Below are 20,426 nucleotides of genomic sequence, written 5' to 3'. Positions count from 1 at the left end.
GAATTTGTGTTTGCAATCATTTCCAGGAAGAAACTGAGTATTATCTGACAGAATTGCAGGGGTGTCAATACTTTTGGCCACAACTGTACAGAGCTCCTGTGTATAATGTCACCGGTGATCACTGTATAACCTCTACACAGACTCTGCATACTAAGTACAGATCTCCTGTGAATACTGGCACTTATGGTGATAGTATTGTGGGTAAATTGACTAGATCAATGGATGTTTGACAGGTTATAGTTTCACACAGCAACTATATTTCTGGAATAATCTGGTTCAGGTATAGCATGACCCCATCACATGACCGGGGGGCCCACAGTGTCTGAACAGCCCGGGGCCCTGGCTACCCTTAATCCACCCCTGCGTAGAATGTAAGTCCGCAAGGACAGGGTCCTCTCCCTCTGTACCAGTCTGTCATTGTAAATTTGTTTACTGTAAACGATATGTATAACCCTGTATGTACCCCCTTTTCTCATGTACAGCACCATGGAATTAATGGTGCTATATATTATATATTATACTGTATGGAGGACTATGGGGAGTGTATTATACTGTAAGAAGGACTATGGGGCACATTATATAATATGGAGGACTATGGGGTTCATTATACAATATGGAGGACTATGGGGTGCATTATACTATGTGGAGGACTATAGGGAGTGTATTATACTATATGGAGGACTATGGGGCACATGATACAATATGGAGGATCATGGTGCAAATTATAAAATATGGAGGACTATGGGGTGCATTATACTACGTGGAGGATTATAGGGAGTGTATTATACTATATTGAGGACTATGGGTCACATTATACTATATGGAGGACTATGGTTTCCATTATACAATACGGAGGACTATGGGGTGTATTATACTAACCAAACAAAATGCTGCCTATTCATGGAGTGATAGGATTGTTTATGTCGGTACAAAAATCATAGTTCTCAGCAGCGCATCGCCCGGGTAAAACTGCACATATGCGGCTGAATAACTTGATACTGTATGGGGACAGATTGATCTACTAATGATCTTTCCGTACCCCATCATGGTTCCTCAGTGGGTGTAAGGAGGCCGGGAAACAAGCATCGAATGACTTCAATATTGTCGATCTCACTCATTTAGCGGCCTGAACTCAGCACATGTAAATGCAATCAAAATGGTTTTGTGTGATGGTGCAATATATTAGCATTTGGGGCCCCATTTTAAACTTTTGCCCAGGGTCCCACTTTGCCTGAAACTAGCCTTGCCTATTATTGTACTCCAAAGTTGCACTCACTATTCCGCTGGTGCAGTCACTGTGTACATACATTACTTATCCTGTACTGATCCTGATTTACAACTTGTATTATACTCCAGAGCTGCACTCAGTATTTTGCTGGTGCAGTAACTGTGAACAAACATTACATTACTTATCATGTGTACTTATGCTGTGTTACATCCTGTACTCCAGAGCTGCACTCACTATTCTGCTGGTGGCAGCGATGCAACAATCAAAGGGCACAATGGAGGAGTAACAGTAGTGATGACATCTATGCCATGTAGAATCCACTGATAAACTACAGTGACATGTAAAGGTTTGGGCAAACCATGATGCTGCCACCACCATATTTTACAGTGGGGATGGTGTGTTCAGGGTGATGAGCTGTGTTGCCTTTACGACAAACATATCGTTTGGCATTGTTTCCAACATGTTCGATTTTGGTTTCATCTGACCAGAGCACCTTCTTCCACATGTTTGGTATGTCTCCCAGGTGGCTTGTTGCAAACTTTAAATGACACTTTTTATGGATATCTTTGAGAAATGGCTTTCTTCTTGCCACTCTTCCATAAAGGCCAGATTTGTGCAGTGTCCTATGGACAGACAGTCCCACCTAAGCTGTAGATCTTTGCAGTTCATCCAGAGTGATCATGGGCCTCTCGGCTGCATTTCTTCTGATCAGTTTTCTCCTTGTTTGAGATGAAAGTTTAGAGGGATGGCCGGGTCTTGGTAGATTTGCAGTGGCATGATACTACTTCCATTTCAATATGATCGCTTGCACAGTGCTCCTTAGGATGTTTAAAGTTTTGGAAACAATTTTGTATCCAAATTCGGCTTTAAACTCCTCCACAACAGTATCACGGATCTGCCTGTTGTGTTCCTTGGTCTTCATGATGCTCTCTGTGCTTCAAACAGAACCCTGAGACTATCACAGAGCAGGTGCATTTATACGGAGACTTGATTACACACAGGTGGATTATATTTATCATCATTAGGCATTTAGGACAACATTGGATCATTCAGAGGTCCACAATGAACTTCTGGAGTGAGTTTGCTGCACTGAAACTAAAGGGGCCGAATAATATTGCATACCCACTTTTCAGTTTTTGAATTTCCACAAAAATTTAAAATAAGCAATACATTTCGTTCAACTTCACAATTGTGTTCCAGTTGTTGTTGATTCTTCACCAAAAATTTACATTTGGTATCTATATGTTTGAAGCATGATATGTGGGAAAAGGTTGAAAAGTTCCAGGGAGCCAAATACTTTCGCAAGGCACTGTATATATACATTATATATATATATATATATATATATATATATACACACACACACTTCTCAAAAAATAAAGGGAACACTAAAATCCCCACATCCTAGATATCACTGAATGAAATATTCCAGTTGTAAATCTTTATTCATTACATAGTAGAATGTGTTGAGAACAATAAACCCTAAAAATGATCAACGTAAATCACAACTAATATCCCACGGAGGTCTGGAGTTGGAATGATGCTCAAAATCAAAGTGGAAAATGAAGTTACAGGCTGATCCAACTTCAGTGGAAATGCCTCAAGACAAGGAAATGATGCTCAGTAGTGTGAGCGGCCTCCACGTGCCTGTATGACCTCCCTATAATTCCTGGGCATGCTCCTGATGAGGTGGTGGATGGTCTCCTGAGGGATCTCCTCCCAGACCTGAACTAAAGCATCCACCAACTCTTGGACAGTCTGTGGTGCAACATGACGGAGGATGGTGCGAGAAATGATATTCCAGATGTGTTCAATCGGATTCAGGTCTGGGGAACAAGCGGACCAGTCCATAGCTTCAATGCCTTCATCTTGCAGGAACTGCTGACATACTCCAGTCACATGAGGTCTGGCATTGTCCTGCATTAGGAGGAACCCAGGGTCAACTGCACCAGCATATGGTCTCACAAGGGGTCTGAGGATCTCATCTCGGTACCTAATGGCAGTCAGGCCACCTCTGGCGAGCACATGGAGGGCAGCGCAGCCCTCCAAAGAAATGCCACCCCACACCATTACTGACCCACTGCCAAAACGGTCATGCTGAAGGATGTTGCAGGCAACAGATCGCTCTCCACTGCATCTCCAAACTCTTTCACGTCTGTCACATGTGCTCAGTGTGAACCTGCTTTCATCTGTGAAGAGCACAGGGTGCTAGTGGCGAATTTTCCAATCCTGGTGTTCTGTGGCAAATGCCAATCGTCCTGCACGGTGTTGGGCTGTGAGCACAACCCCCATCTGTGGACGTTGGGCACTCAGATTATCCTCATGGAGTCCGTTTCTAACCGTTTGTGCAGACACATGCACATTTGTCGCCTGCTGGAGGTGATTTTGCAGGGCTCTGGCAGTGCTCCTCCTGTCCCTTCTTGCACAAAGGCTGAGGTAGCAGTCCTGCTGCTGGGTTGTTGCCCTCCTACTGCCCCCTCCACATCTCCTGGTGTATTGGCCTGTCTCCTGGTAGCGCCTCCAGCCTCTGTCCGTCTCATGCTACCACGAGTGTGAAAGCACAACCAACATTCAAAAGTGACCGAAACATCAGCCAGAAAGCATTGGTACTGAGATGTGGTTTGTGGTCCCCACCTGCAGAACCACTCCTTTATTGAGGGTGTCTTGATAATTGCCAATAATTTCCATCTGTTGTCTATTCCATTTGCACAACAGCATGTGAAATTGATTGTCAAACATTGTTGCTTCCTAAGTGGACAGTTTGATTTCACAGAAGTTTGATTTACTTGGAGTTATATTCTGTTGTTTAAGTGTTCCCTATATTTTTTTGAGCAGTGTATATTTATATACATACATACATTCTCATTTTTTACATTTTAAAAATTACAAAAAGGAATATAGTCGATGCATGGTTAGTACCCAGTATCAATTCCTTTTGAAAGTATCACCACTTGTAAACACTTTTTTGTAGCTAGCCAAGAATCTTTCAATTCTTGTTGGATTTTCGTCCATTCTTACTTGGAAAATTCTTCCAGTTCTGTTAGATTCCTGGGCTGTCTTGCATGCACTGCTATTTTGAGGCTTTGCCACAAATTTTCAATGATGTTCAGATCAGGAGACTGTAAGGGCCATTGTAAAACCTTCAGCTTGCGCCTTTTGAGGTAGTGGGCAGCACGGTGGCTCAGTGGTTAGCACTGCATCCTTGCAGCGCTGGAGTCCTGATTTAAAATCCCACCAAGGACAACATCTTCAGGGAGTTTGTATGTTCTCCCTGTGTTTGTGTGTGTGTTCTCCAGTTTCCTCCCACATTCCAAAGACATACTAATAGGTAATTTAGATTGTTAGCCCTAGCGGGGACAGTAATAATGTGTGCAAAAACTGTAAAGCGCTGTGGAATATGTTGGCGCTATATAAATAAAGAGATTATTATTATTATAGTCTATTGTGGATTCTGACGTATTCAGAATCATTATCCATTTCTCAAAGCCATCCTCTTTTCATCTTCAGCTTTTTTTACAGATGGTGTTATGTTTGCATCAAGAATTTGTTAAGATTTAATTGAATCCATTCTTCCCTCTACCCGTGAAATAATCCTTGTGCCATTGACCAAAACACAACCCCAAACCATGATTGATCCACCCCCATTGCTTAATAGTTGGCGAGATGTTCTTTTCCTGAAATGCTGTGCCCTTTTTTTTCCACACATACCTTTGATCATTGTGGCCAAAGATTTCTATTTTAACCTCATGAGTGCACAGGACTTGTTTCCAAAATGCATCAGGTTTGTTTAGATGTTCTTTTACATACTTCTGACGTTGAATTTCATGGTGAGAACGCAAGAGAGGTTTCCTTCTGATGACTCTTCCATGAAAGCAATATTTGTGCTGGTGTCTCTGAACAGTAGAACAATGTACCACAACTCCAGAGTCTGCTAAATATTTCTGAACATCTTTTGCAGTCAAGTGGGGGTTCTGGTTTGCCAATCTTGCAATCTAATAGCCCTGAATAAAATTTAGCTTGGTCTTCCAGCCCTTATTTTGACCACCACTTTTCGTGTTAACAGCCATTTCTTAATTACATTTCAAACTGAGGAAAGAGAGCTTGAAAATACTTCGCTATCTTGCTATATAGCCTTCTTCTGCTCTGTGGGCCTCCACCATTTTCATATTCAAAGTGCTAGGTAGCTGCTTTGAAGAACCCATGGCTGCTGCTTTTTGACACAAGGTTAGAGGAGGCTGGGTTTTTATAAAGTTAGGAAATTTGCATCACCTGGCCTTTCCTAACAATGATGGTGAACAAGCCATAACCCCAACAGGCCAACTAAGGTCTGAAACCTTGGTCAAAGTTATCTGAGCACACAAATATCCAAGGGTGCCCAAACTTTTGCATCAGTACATTTTCCTTTTAAATAATTTTTAAAATGTAAAAAAATTATATTATATATTTTTTGCCTAAAATACAAAGGAAATGTGCCATCTTTAACTTTTAGGAAAACAGATGAAATTCGGTCTAAGGAGCGCTGAAAGGAAACTCTGACACCAGAATGGGGTTAAGCCACAAACAATCTTTAACTTTTAGGCCTTTTAGAGATCATTACATCTTCGACTTGCTTAACTGTTCACAAGAACAGTAATTTTTAACAGGCGTGTCCAAAGTTTTACATGCCACTGTATCATTGACTATAGAGAGCGGGGAAAGCATTGGAAGTCAGAAAGTTAGGTAACCATTAACCTTCTTTAAACCCATTCCCGAAATCTGCAGTACATGTAGAGCGCAAAATTGGGTGTGGGAGTATAAAACAGGCTGAGGAGTTGAGCCAGCACCATAGCCAGAATCTGCCTTTAATAGTAGCAGTGATTGGAAATAAGCTCAGATCACTGCTGTTAACTACTAAAATGGCACTGTCAATCTCTGATAGTAGCATTTAAGGCATATGGATAGGGGAAGCGCTATGCTATTCCGTGCACCCATTGACCCTCCACTATGTGATTGCAGGGTACTGACGGGCTACTATGGCATCTGGGGTCTGCTGGCTGCCATGTTCATGTTCCTGTGTTACCCAGCCACAGGTTGTCCTTTATAGGAGTTTGTCTTTGTGCTTTTCTCTATATAAAATATATATATACAATCGTATTGCAGTATGTTGAATAAGCAATTAGTCAATTGCAGGTTCACGTCCTCTAAGAGTACTAGAAAACAAAAGTAAAGTGCCACAAAAAAAAGTTTTAAAAAATATTTAAAAAATGTAAATAAAAATTTGAATCCTTCTCTTTTTCTCTCATTAAAATGTAGATTTTAAAATCAGTAAAACATATAAAATTACAAAATATAAAATGATATAACCAAAGATCATAAAGTTAAATATATAAACCATTCAAAATTGTCATTTTTCGGTAGCAGCACTTGCACAGAAAAAAATGAAACAAAAAGTGATCAAAACATTCAATGTACCTAAAAGAGGGCTAAATAAAGCATCAGCTTGCATGGCAGAAAACAATCCTTCAATTGACAGAAAAATAAAAAAAAGTTATATGAAAATAGTCCCAAAATACAAAAAAAAAATTCTTTTTAAATTTGAGAATTTTTTTGACCACTAAAGTGAACAAAACAAAAAACAAACAAAACTTTGTTTGTTTGGTATCGCAGCAATCGTACTGACCTGGAGAATCATCTCATATGGTACCTATTACCACATAATGAATGTTGTAAAAAGAAAACAAAAAAATCGCTGTAATGCATTTTTTTTTCCGCAATTTTCTGCACTTGGAATTTTTTCTTCCTTTTTGAGTACATGATGTGGTAAAATGAGTGGTGTCATTCTTAAATACCACCTGTCTTGCAAAGAAAAAAATTAACGGAAAAATAAAAAGTGATGTCTCTTGAAAGAAAAGGAAGAAAAAAGTAAAGATCTAAAATGAAAATTTGCTGCTGAGGGAAGGGGTTAAAAATATGGGTAAATGGGACAGAATGCGTTCAAGTATAGTGAAAGTGTAAAGTTTTCTCCCAGGTCCCTGACCATAAGTTCTACAAGCTCCATATGAGATGAACTATTGCGATTATACCGTGACACTAGACACAGGACTTATTAATGTGTTACAGCTCACATAGATCTGAAGATTTTCGTATCATGTTTCAGCTTCAGGTATCGGATCCGTGCAGCAGCCAGAACTTGTTGTCTCCAGAGCTGGAAGCCGCTTAGTGTCACATTTCCCGAGTCTGACATCAGTAAGACAGATTCATCCATTTCTGCCAAGAAGGAGTCATCTACTGTCTGCTGCTCCGGGCTGAAGACACTGAAATCTAGAATGAGACAGTGAATCACATATTACATATCTATGTACATACAGAGCAGTATTATAGTAGTTATACACTCACCGGCCACTTTATTAGGTACACCATGCTAGTAACGGGTTGGACCCCCTTTTGCCTTCAGAACTGCCTCAATTCTTCGTGGCATAGATTCAACAAGGTGCTGGAAGCATTCCTCAGAGATTTTGGTCCATATTGACATGATGGCATCACACAGTTGCCGCAGATTTGTCGGCTGCACATCCCAAAGATGCTCCATACAAGGCAGGATGGATCCATGCTTTCATGTTGTTTACGCCAAATTCTGACCCTACCATCCGAATGTCGCAGCAGAAATCGAGACTCATCAGACCAAGCAACGTTTTTCCAATCTTCTACTGTCCAATTTCGATGAGCTTGTACAAATTGTAGCCTCAGTTTCCTGTTCTTAGCTGAAAGGAGTGGTACCCGGTGTGGTCTTCTGCTGCTGTAGCCCATCTGCCTCAAAGTTCGACGCACTGTGCGTTCAGAGATGCTCTTAGGCCTACCTTGGTTGTAACGGGTGGCGATTTGAGTCACTGTTGCCTTTCTATCAGCTCGAACCAGTCTGCCCATTCTCCTCTGACCTCTGGCATCAACAAGGCATTTCCGCCCACAGAACTGCCGCTCACTGGATTTTTTTTCTTTTTCGGACCATTCTCTGTAAACCCTAGAGATGGTTGTGCGTGAAAATCCCAGTAGATCAGCAGTTTCTGAAATACTCAGACCAGCCCTTCTGGCACCAACAACCATGCCACATTCAAAGGCACTCAAATCACCTTTCTTCCCCATACTGATGCTCGGTTTGAACTGCAGGAGATTGTCTTGACCATGTCTACATGCCTAAATGCACTGAGTTGCCGCCATGTGATTGGCTGATTAGAAATGAAGTGTTAACAAGAAGTTGGACAGGTGTACCTAATAAAGTGGCCGGTGAGTGTAGTCTTGTACATAGGGGCAATATTATCTAATATATAATTGCCTAGAATACTACTTCCTGCAATTTGTGCCAACTTCCGTGGCTTTGTCCGGAGCTAATGTCCGGAGCTAATGTCCGGAGATAAGTGACGTCACCAGTGTCCTACACCCAGGCAGAGCACAGTGGCCCCAGGCAGAGCACAGGGGCCCCAGGCAGAACATGGGGCCCCAGGCAGAGCACAGGGGCCCCAGGCAGAGCACAGGGGCCCCAGGCAGCATATGGGGCCCCAGGCAGAGCACAGGGGCCCCAGGCAGCATATGGGGCCCCAGGCAGAGCACAGTGGCCCCAGGCAGAGCACACACCAAATTGGAGGCCGAGGGGCCCCGCCAACCAAATCGGAGGCCGAGGGGCCCCGCCAACCAAATCGGAGGCCGAGGAGCCCCGCCCACCAAATCGAAGGCCGAGCGGCCCCGCCCACCAAAGCGGAGGCCGAGGGCCCTGGCCCCGCCCACCAAAGCGGAGGCCGAGGGGCCCCGACCACCACATCGGAGGCCGAGGGGCCCCGCCCACCAAATCGGAGGCCGAGGGTCCCCGCCCACCAAATCGGAGGCCGAGGGTCCCCGCCCACCAAATTGGAGGCCGAGGGGCCCCACCAACCAAATCGGAGGCCGAGGGGCCCCGCCCACCAAATCGGAGGCCGAGGGTCCCCACCAACCAAATCGGAGGCCGAGGGGCCCCGCCCACCAAATCGGAGGCCGAGGGTCCCCGCCCACCAAATCGGAGGCCGAGGGGCCCCGCCAACCAAATCGGAGGCCGAGGGGCCCCGCCCACCAAATCGGAGGCCGAGGGTCCCCGCCCACCAAAACCGGAGGCCGAGAGTCCCCGCCCACCAAATCGGAGGATAAGGGGCCCCGCCAACCAAATCGGAGGCCGAGGGGCCCCGCCAACCAAATCGGAGGCCGAGGAGCCCCGCCCAACAAATCGAAGGCCGAGCGGCCCCGCCCACCAAAGCGGAAGCCAAGGGGCCCCGCCCACCACATCGGAGGCCGAGGGGCCCCGCCCACCAAATCAGAGGCCGAGGGTCCCCACCCACCAAATCGGAGGCCGAGGGTCCCCGCCCACCAAATCGGAGGCCGAGGGTCGCCGCCCACCAAATTGGAGGCCGAGGGTCCCCGCCCACCAAATCGGAGGCCGAGGGTCCCCGCCCACCAAATCGGAGGCCGAGGGGCTCCACCAACCAAATCGGAGGCCGAGGGGCCCCGCCAACCAAATCGAAGGCCGAGGAGCCCCGCCCAACAAATCAAAGGCCGAGCGGCCCCGCCCACCAAAGCGGAGGCCGAGGGGCCCGGCCCCGCCCACCAAAGCGGAGGCCGAGGGGCCCCGACCACCACATCGGAGGCCGAGGGGCCCCGCCCACCAAATCGGAGGCCGAGAGGCCCCGCCCACCAAATCAGAGGCCGAGGGTCCCCGCCCACCAAATCGGAGGCCGAGGGTCCCCGCCCACCAAATCGGAGGCCGAGGGTCCCCGCCCACCAAATTGGAGGCCGAGGGTCCCCGCCCACCAAATCGGAGGCCGAGGGGCCCCGCCTACCAAATCGGAGGCCGAGGGGCCCCGCCAACCAAATCGGAGGCCGAGGGGCCCCGCCCACCAAATCGGAGGCCGAGGGTCCCCGCCCACCAAATCGGAGGCCGAGAGTCCCCGCCCACCAAATCGGAGGATAAGGGGCCCCGCCAACCAAATCGGAGGCCGAGGGGCCCCGCCAACCAAATCGGAGGCCGAGGAGCCCCGCCCAACAAATCGAAGGCCGAGCGGCCCCGCCCACCAAAGCGGAAGCCAAGGGGCCCCGCCCACCACATCGGAGGCCGAGGGGCCCCGCCCACCAAATCAGAGGCCGAGGGTCCCCACCCACCAAATCGGAGGCCGAGGGTCCCCGCCCACCAAATCGGAGGCCGAGGGTCGCCGCCCACCAAATTGGAGGCCGAGGGTCCCCGCCCACCAAATCGGAGGCCGAGGGTCCCCGCCCACCAAATCGGAGGCCGAGGGGCTCCACCAACCAAATCGGAGGCCGAGGGGCCCCGCCAACCAAATCGAAGGCCGAGGAGCCCCGCCCAACAAATCAAAGGCCGAGCGGCCCCGCCCACCAAAGCGGAGGCCGAGGGGCCCGGCCCCGCCCACCAAAGCGGAGGCCGAGGGGCCCCGACCACCACATCGGAGGCCGAGGGGCCCCGCCCACCAAATCGGAGGCCGAGAGGCCCCGCCCACCAAATCAGAGGCCGAGGGTCCCCGCCCACCAAATCGGAGGCCGAGGGTCCCCGCCCACCAAATTGGAGGCCGAGGGTCCCCGCCCACCAAATCGGAGGCCGAGGGGCCCCGCCTACCAAATCGGAGGCCGAGGGTCCCCGCCCACCAAATCGGAGGCCGAGGGTCCCCGCCCACCAAATCGGAGGCCGAGGGTCCCCGCCCACCAAATCGGAGGCCGAGGGGCCCGGCCCACCACATCGGAGGCCGATGGGCCCCGCCCACCAAATCGGAGGCCGAGGGTCCCCGCCCACCAAATCGGAGGCCGAGGGTCCCCGCCCACCAAATCGGAGGCCGAGGGTCCCCGCCCACCAAATCGGAGGCCGAGGGTCCACACCAACCAAATCGGAGGCCGAGGGGCCCCGCCCACCAAATCGAAGGCCGAGGGGCCCCGCCCACCAAAGCGGAGGCCGAGGGTCCCCGCACACCAAATCGGAGGCAGAGGGACCCCGCCCACCAAATCGGAGGCCGAGGGGCCCCGCCCACCAAAGCGGAGACCGAGGGTCCCCGACCACCAAATCGGAGGCCGAGGGTCCCCGCCCACCAAATCGGAGGCCGAGGGTCCCCGCCCACCAAAAGTAAGTGCGGCCCCAAAAGTAAGTGCGCCCCCGGGTGCAAAAGTAAGTGCGCCCCCGGGTGCAAAAGTAAGTGCGCCCCCGGGTGCAAAAGTAAGTGCGCCCCCGGGTGCAAAAGTAAGTGCGCCCCCGGGTGCAAAAGTAAGTGCGCCCCCGGGTGCAAAAGTAAGTGCGCCTCCGGGTGCAAAAGTAAGTGTGCCCCCGGGTGCAAAAGTAAGCGCGCCCCCGGCCCCGGGTGCAAAAGTAAGCGCGCCCCCCAGTCCTGTGTGTGAAAAGTGCTGATGTAAAGCTGGTAGCGCTGTTCAAGCACCATGTATTTCCTTCAGGAAATGCCCATCTATATATATAATTGTCTAAGAGTTTTTCTGTCTGTCTGTCTGTCTGTCTGTCCTGGAAATCCCGCGTCTCTGATTGGTCGAGGCCGCCAGGCCTCAACCAATCAGCGACGGGCACAGCATGGCGAGGATGATGTCATAATGGAAATCCCGCGTCTCTGATTGGTTGAGGCCGCCAGGCCTCGACCAATCAGCGACGGGCACAGCATGGCGACGATGATGTCATAATGGTTGCCATGGCGATGATGATGTCATAAAGGTTGCCTCGACCAATCAGCGACGGGCACAGTCTGCTGCGAATTCGCCTCGACCAATCAGCGACGGGCACAGTATCAACGTAAATGTCATAATGGTTGCCATGGCGACGATGATGTCATAAAGGTTGCCTCGACCAATCAGCGACGGGCACAGTCTGCCGCGAATTCTGGAATCATCATTGTCCATATACTACGGGGACATGCATATTCTAGAATACCCGATGCGATAGAAGGCACAGGCAGAGCACAGTGGCCCCAGGCAGAGCACAGGGGCCCCAGGCAGCATATGGGGCCCCAGGCAGAGCACAGGGGCCCCAGGCAGCATATGGGGCCCCAGGCAGAGCACAGTGGCCCCAGGCAGAGCACAGGGGCCCCAGGCAGAACATGGGGCCCCAGGCAGAGCACAGGGGCCCCAGGCAGAGCACAGGGGCCCCAAGCAGAGCACAGGGGCCCCAGGCCGCATATGGGGCCCCAGGCAGAGCACAGGGGCCCCAGGCAGCATATGGGGCCCCAGGCAGAGCACAGGGGCCCCAGGCAGAGCACAGGGGCCCCAGGCAGAACATGGGGCCCCAGGCAGAGCACAGGGGCCCCAGGCAGAGCACAGGGGCCCCAGGCAGCATATGGGGCCCCAGGCAGAGCACAGGGGCCCCAGGCAGCATATGGGGCCCCAGGCAGAGCACAGTGGCCCCAGGCAGCATATGGGGCCCCAGGCAGAGCACAGTGGCCCCAGGCAGAGCACAGGGGCCCCAGGCAGCATATGGGGCCCCAGGCAGAGCACAGTGGTCCCAGGCAGAGCACAGGGGCCCCAGGCAGCTTATGGGGCCCCAGGCAGAGCACAGTGGCCCCAGGCAGAACATGGGGCCCCAGGCAGAGCACAGTGGCCCCAGGCAGAGCACAGGGGCCCCAGGCAGAACATGGGGCCCCAGGCAGAGCACAGGGGCCCCAGGCAGCATATGGGGCCCCAGGCAGAGCACAGGGGCCCCAGGCAGAGCACAGTGGCCCCAGGCAGAGCACAGGGGCCCCAGGCAGCATATGGGGCCCCAGGCAGAGCACAGTGGTCCCAGGCAGAGCACAGGGGCCCCAGGCAGCCTATGGGGCCCCAGGCAGAGCACAGTGGCCCCAGGCAGAACATGGGGCCCCAGGCAGAGCACAGGGGCCCCAGGCAGAGCACAGGGGCCCCAGGCAGCATATGGGGCCCCAGGCAGAGCACAGTGGTCCCAGGTAGAGCACAGGGGCCCCAGGCAGCCTATGGGGCCCCAGGCAGAGCACAGGGGCCCCAGGCAGCATATGTGGCCCCAGGCAGAGCACAGGGGCCCCAGGCAGCATATGGGGCCCCAGGCAGAGCACAGTGGCCCCAGGCAGAGCACAGGGGCCCCAGGCAGAACATGGGGCCCCAGGCAGAGCACAGGGGCCCCAGGCAGAGCACAGGGGCCCCAGGCAGCATATGGGGCCCCAGGCAGAGCACAGGGGCCCCAGGCAGCATATGGGGCCCCAGGCAGAGCACAGCGATATTTTGGACCACTGTGCGGTGTTTCAGACCCCCTGTGTGATGTCTGGGGCCCTGTTCTTAAGTATATTAAAGATTAAAGTAACGTATATTAAAGTATATTATAGATCAAATTTGACATGTTTATGAGCACCATTGAGTGATATACTCAAGAATGACATAATTTTTCAACATTTTATGGTTTCAAACTGTAAACACTCAGAGTTTTTTTTACTTCAACCAGAAAACCTTTCATAAACGGTTCATAAAAAACTTGACTGTTCAGGATATGATAAAAGTCATAGTATTCTGAATCTATAACTTATAAAGATACCTTTACATGGGGTGATTATTGGTTCCAGAGAGGCTTTCGGCCGATAATCGTACACATGGCTGGTGACAGGACAATACAATATAAACGTTCAAAGGTAAACACTGATAACATTAAAATCTAATATATAATTGCCTAGAATACTACTTCCGGCAATTTGTGCCAACTTCCGTGGCTTTGTCCGGAGATAATGTCCGGAGATAAGTGACGTCACCAGCGTCCTACACCCGCTCAGGGTGGACAAAGATATATGCCTTCGTGGTGCGCGGCACTTTTCTGATTGGTTGCCGCCTGCCGCGAGCGACCAATCAGAAATGTGCCGTACTGTCAAGAATTGTCAAGAGCTGGTGAGTGCAGCCATTTTTTGTTCTTTCTTACTATTATTTATTAATTGTATTATTCTTACATTTGAATAAATAAAGTATATATGGATTCTAGACTCCCGATTCTTTAGAATCGGGCTGCCATCTAGTAGTAGTTATATTCTTATACATAGGAGCAGTATTATAGTAGTTATATTCTTGTACATAGGGACAGTATTATAGTAGTTATATTCTTGTACATAGGGGCAGCATTATAGTAGTTACCGTATATACTCGAGTATAAGCTGACCCGAGTATAAGCCGACCCCCCTAATTTTGCCACAAAAAACTGGGAAAACTTATTGACTCGAGTATAAGCCTAGGGTGGAAAATGCAGCAGCTACCGGTGAATTTCAAAATTAAAAATAGATGCTCCATACCGTTCATTATGGCCCCATAGATGCTCCTTATAAAGCTGTGCCATATAGAATGCTCTGCACCGTTCATTATGGCCCCATAGATGCTCCACATAAAGCTGTGCCCCATATAGAATGCTCCATACCGTTCATTATGGCCCCATAGATGCTCCTTATAAAGCTGTGCCATATGTAATGCTCTGCACCGTTCATTATGGCCCCATAGATGCTCCTTATAAAGCTGTGCCATATAGAATGCTCTGCACCGTTCATTATGGCCCCATAGATGCTCCACATAAAGCTGTGCCCCATATAGAATGCTCTGCACCGTTCAGTATGGCCCCATAGATGCTCCATAGAAAGCTGTGCCATGTAGAATGCTCTGCACCGTTCAGTATGGACCCATAGACGCTCCACATAAAGCTATGCCATATATAATGCTCTGCACCGTTCATTATGGCCCCATAGATGCTCCATAGAATGCTGTGCCATATACAATGCTCTGCACCGTTGATTATTGCCCCATGGAAAGCTGTGCCATATACAATGCTCTGCACCGTTGATTATTGCCCCATAGATGCTCCACATAAATCTGTGCAATATATAATGCTGCTGCTGCTGCAATAAAAAAGAAAACGACATACTCACCTTTCTAGCTTGCAGCTCCTCAGCGTCCCGTCTCAGCGTCTCTCCGCACTGACTGTTCAGGCAGAGGGCGGCGCGCACACTAGTACGTCATCGCGCCCTCTGACCTGAACAGTCAGAGCAAGAGGACGCGAAGACGGAGCGGTGCCCGGCGTGTGGAACGCGGACAGGTGACTATGACATACTCACCTGCTCCCGGCGTCCCTGGCTCCTTATCCCGGACAGCTGGTCTCCGGGTGCCGCAGCCTCTTCCTCTGTCAGCGGTCACCGTTACCGCTGATTAGAGGAATACAAGATTAGAACACAGTAATACCAGAAATACAGAGAATATACCTCATATATATTATTCCCAATACAAAAAATAACCAATTCTTGGTATACTGTGTATATTGGTGACCACCGCCACCTAGTGGAAGAAAAGACCATAGGACAACCTATAGGACCCCCTGACGAAGGAAATTGTCCGAAACGCGCGTTGGGGTGCGCCAACACAGGACTCAGGCCATTAATAGGTAATTTATTGGTAAAATCATTGTTAGTCTCCCCCTGCTCCTTGCATATGAATGGCATTTAGTATCGAATTGGTTGAGCTGAGAGCTGTGACACTTTGCACTTTCTCCTCCGGTTCTTTGCACATGAATGGGATCTAGTACCGAATTTGTTGAGCTGAGAGCTGTGGCACATTGCACTTTTTTATGCTGTCCCTTGGCACTGTGATATATACATATCCCTTTGAGCACTATTGCACTTTCAGTATTTTTTATGTGATTTTATTGCGTTGCACGGTGACATGAATTATAGCACTCGTATTGCACTTTATAAAAATCTCTGTTTGCACTAATTTGTTATATATTTGAGCAGTGAGGATAAGGGACTACATATAATATATTCTTTATACCTTGGCCGGCATATTTTATGCAATTATCTTTTGTCCTGTGTTTGGTTTTAATATGATGTAATTTTATTGATGTATTTTATATTATTATACGTTGCTATTTCTGTATATGTTGAATGAAATACACTTTAAATAAACTTCTCTGTCTTAATAACCTCTGGTAATCCATATAAGGGTGTTTGGGTCTTTTCTTCTGATTAGAGGAATGAATATGCGGCTCCACCCCTATGGGAGTAGAGTCCATATTCATAACTTTAATGAGCGGTACCATGTGACCGCTGAACAGGGGAAGAGCTGCGGCACCGAAGACCGTGGGATGGGCAGGGGGAGCGCCAGGAGCGCCGGGACTAGGTGAGTATGCGACACGCTCTCTCTCTCTCTCACCCGCCGACCCCACCGCCGACCGTGACTCGAGTATAAGCCGAGAGGGGCACTTTCAGCCCAAAAATTTGGGCTGAAAATCTCGGCTTATATTTGAGTATATACGGTATATTCTTGTACATAGGGGCAGTATTATAGTAGTTATATTCTTGTACATAGGGACAGTATTATAGAGTTACATTCTTGTACATAGGGGCAGTATTATAGTAGTTATATTCTTGTACATAGGGACAGTATTATAGTAGTTATATTCTTGTACATAGGGACAGTATTATAGAGTTACATTCTTGTACATAGGGGCAGTATTATAGTAGTTATATTCTTGTACATAGGGACAGTATTATAGTAGTTATATTCTTGTACATAGGATCAGTATTATAGTAGTTATATTCTTGTACATAGGAGCAGTAGTTATATTCTTGTATATAGGAGCATTATTATAGTAGTTACGCACGTGGTCAAAATTGTTGGTACCCCTTGTTTAATGACAGAAAAACTGTAATGAATCCCCAATGGCTAGGGATAGCACAGGACAAGCAAGGTACAAATAAATAACGGACGAGCTCTAGGGTGATGGAACCTGGGCTGACCGCTGCCCTACGCCTGACAAACGCAACTAGAGATAGCCAGGGAGCGTGCCTACATTGGTTCTAGACGCCACGCACCAGCCTAAGAGCTAACTAGTACTGCAGAGAAAATAAAGACCTCACTTGCCTCCAGAGGGATGAACCCCAAAAGGAATAGTTGCCCCCCACATGTATTGACGGTGAAATGAGAGGAAGGCACACACATAGAGATGATATACACTCACCGGCCACTTTATTAGGTACACCATGCTAGTAACGGGTTGGATCCCCTTTTGCCTTCAGAACTGCCTCAATTCTTCGTGGCATAGATTCAACAAGGTGCTGGAAGCATTCCTCAGAGATTTTGGTCCATATTGACATGATGGCATCACACAGTTGCCGCAGATTTGTCGGCTGCACATCCCAAAGATGCTCCATACAAGGCAGGATGGATCCATTCTTTCATGTTGTTTACGCCAAATTCTGACCCTACCATCCGAATGTCGCAGCAGAAATCGAGACTCATCAGACCAAGCAACGTTTTTCCAATCTTCTACTGTCCAATTTCGATGAGCTTGTACAAATTGTAGCCTCAGTTTCCTGTTCTTAGCTGAAAGGAGTGGTACCCGGTGTGGTCTTCTGCTGCTGTAGCCCATCTGCCTCAAAGTTCGACGCACTGTGCGTTCAGAGATGCTCTTAGGCCTACCTTGGTTGTAACGGGTGGCGATTTGAGTCACTGTTGCCTTTCTATCAGCTCGAACCAGTCTGCCCATTCTCCTCTGACCTCTGGCATCAACAAGGCATTTCCGCCCACAGAACTGCCGCTCACTGGATTTTTTTTCTTTTTCGGACCATTCTCTGTAAACCCTAGAGATGGTTGTGCGTGAAAATCCCAGTAGATCAGCAGTTTCTGAAATACTCAGACCAGCCCTTCTGGCACCAACAACCATGCCACGTTCAAAGGCACTCAAATCACCTTTCTTCCCCATACTGATGCTCGGTTTGAACTGCAGGAGATTGTCTTGACCATGTCTACATGCCTAAATGCACTGAGTTGCCGCCATGTGATTGGCTGATTAGAAATTAAGTGTTAACAAGAAGTTGGACAGGTGTACCTAATAAAGTGGCCAGTGAGTGTATATAGGTTTAGCAAATTGAGGCCCGCTGTAAACTAGAAAGCAGAACGATACAAAAGGGGTCTGAGCGGTCAGCAAAAAACCCTAATCAAAAAACCATCCTGAGATTACAAGAACCCATGTGCCAACTCATGGCACATGGGGAGAACCTCAGTCCACTAGAGCTACCAGCTAGCATAGAGACATAATAAGCAAGCTGGACAAAAAACCAAACAACTGAAAATCAGCACTTAGCTTATCCTGAAAGATCTGGGAGCAGGTAGGCAGGAACCAAACAGAGCACATCTGAATACATTGATAGCCGGCAAGGGAATGACAGAAAGGCCAGGTAAAATAGGAAACACCCAGCCTCTGATGGACAGGTGGAAACCAAAGGCCGCAACCCACCAAAGTCACCCAGTACCAGTAGTAACCACCAGAGGGAGCCCACAAACAGAATCCACAACAGTACCCCCCCCTTGAGGAGGGGTCACCGAACCCTCACGAGAACCCCCAGGGTGATCAGGGTGAGCTCTATGGAAGGCGCGGACCAAATCAGTCGCATGAACATCGGAGGCAACCACCCAGGAATTATCCTCCTGACCATAACCCTTCCACTTAACCAAATACTGGAGTTTGCGTCTGGAAACACGAGAATCCAAGATCTTCTCAACAACATACTCCAATTCTCCCTCCACCAGCACCGGAGCAGGAGGCTCAACCAAAGGAACAACGGGCACCTCATACCTCCGCAACAACGACCGATGGAACACATTATGAATAGCAAACGATGCTGGGAGATCCAAACGAAAAGATACAGGGTTAAGAATCTCCGAGATCCTATAAGGACCGATGAACCGAGGCTTGAACTTAGGAGAAGAGACCTTCATAGGGACAAAACGAGAAGACAACCACACCAAATCCCAAACAAGAAGTCGGGGACCCACGCGGCGACGGCGATTAGCAAACTGCTGAGTCTTCTCCTGAGATAACTTCAAATTGTCCACCACCTGATTCCAAATCTGATGTAGCCTGTCCACCACCACGTCCACTCCAGGACAATCCGAAGACTCCACCTGACCAGAGGAAAAACGAGGATGAAACCCCGAATTACAAAAAAAAGGAGAGACCAACGTGGCAGAACTAGCCCGATTATTAAGAGCAAATTCGGCCAGTGGCAAAAAAGCAACCCAGTCATCTTGATCAGCAGAAACAAAACACCTCAAATAAGTTTCCAAGGTCTGATTAGTTCGCTCCGTCTGGCCATTCGTCTGAGGATGGAATGCAGACGAGAAAGACAAATCAATGCCCATCTTGGCACAAAACGTCCGCCAAAATCTAGACACAAACTGGGATCCCCTGTCAGAAACGATATTCTCCGGAATCCCATGCAAATGAACCACGTTCTGAAAAAATAAAGGGACCAACTCAGAGGAGGAAGGCAACTTAGGCAAGGGCACCAAATGAACCATCTTAGAAAAGCGGTCACACACAACCCAGATAACGGACATTTTCTGTGAAACCGGGAGATCAGAAATAAAATCCATGGAAATGTGCGTCCAAGGCCTCTTCGGGATGGGCAAGGATAACAACAACCCACTGGCCCGAGAACAGCAAGGCTTAGCTCGAGCACATACTTCACAAGACTGCACAAAGGTACGCACATCCCTAGACAAGGAAGGCCACCAAAAAGACCTGGCCACCAAGTCTCTAGTACCAAATATTCCAGGATGACCAGCCAACACAGAAGAATGGACCTCGGAGATGACTCTACTGGTCCAATCATCCGGAACAAACAGTCTTTCTGGTGGACAACGATCCGGTTTATTCACCTGAAACTCCTGCAATGCACGTCGCAAGTCTGGGGATACGGCGGACAATATTACCCCATCCCTAAGGATACCAGTAGGCCCAGAGTCTCCAGGAGAGTCAGGCACAAAACTCCTGGAAAGAGCATCTGCCTTCACATTCTTTGAACCTGGCAGGTATGAAACCACGAAATTGAAACGAGAAAAAAACAACGACCAACGAGCCTGTCTAGGATTCAAACGCCTGGCAGACTCAAGGTAAATGAGATTCTTGTGATCAGTCAAGACCACCACACGATGTTTAGCACCCTCAAGCCAATGACGCCACTCCTCAAATGCCCACTTCATGGCCAAAAGCTCCCGATTACCCACATCATAATTGCGCTCGGCGGGCGAGAATTTTCTAGAGAAGAATGCACATGGCTTCATCACCGAGCCATTAGAACTTCTCTGTGACAAAACCGCCCCCGCTCCAATCTCGGAAGCATCAACCTCAACCTGGAAAGGAAGTGAAACATCTGGTTGACACAACACAGGAGCA

At 49.0% G+C, this 20,426-nt stretch overlaps 1 protein-coding gene across 1 annotated transcript in view; it reads right to left on the bottom strand.

Moving 5' to 3' along the window:
• The window catches only part of LOC143766073 (ABC-type organic anion transporter ABCA8-like), a 153,761-nt gene that overhangs the window by 76,267 nt on the left and 57,068 nt on the right, over positions 1–20,426 (bottom strand). Inside the window, exon 19 of the mRNA XM_077253456.1 lies at positions 7,333–7,528. Within this exon, the coding sequence (XP_077109571.1) occupies positions 7,333–7,528 (196 nt within the window). The remainder of the gene's footprint in view (positions 1–7,332; positions 7,529–20,426) is intronic.

Source organism: Ranitomeya variabilis, chromosome 4 (genome assembly GCF_051348905.1).
Source record: "Ranitomeya variabilis isolate aRanVar5 chromosome 4, aRanVar5.hap1, whole genome shotgun sequence".
NCBI lineage: Eukaryota > Metazoa > Chordata > Amphibia > Anura > Dendrobatidae > Ranitomeya > Ranitomeya variabilis.
This window is presented reverse-complemented; position numbering and strand designations above follow the sequence as displayed.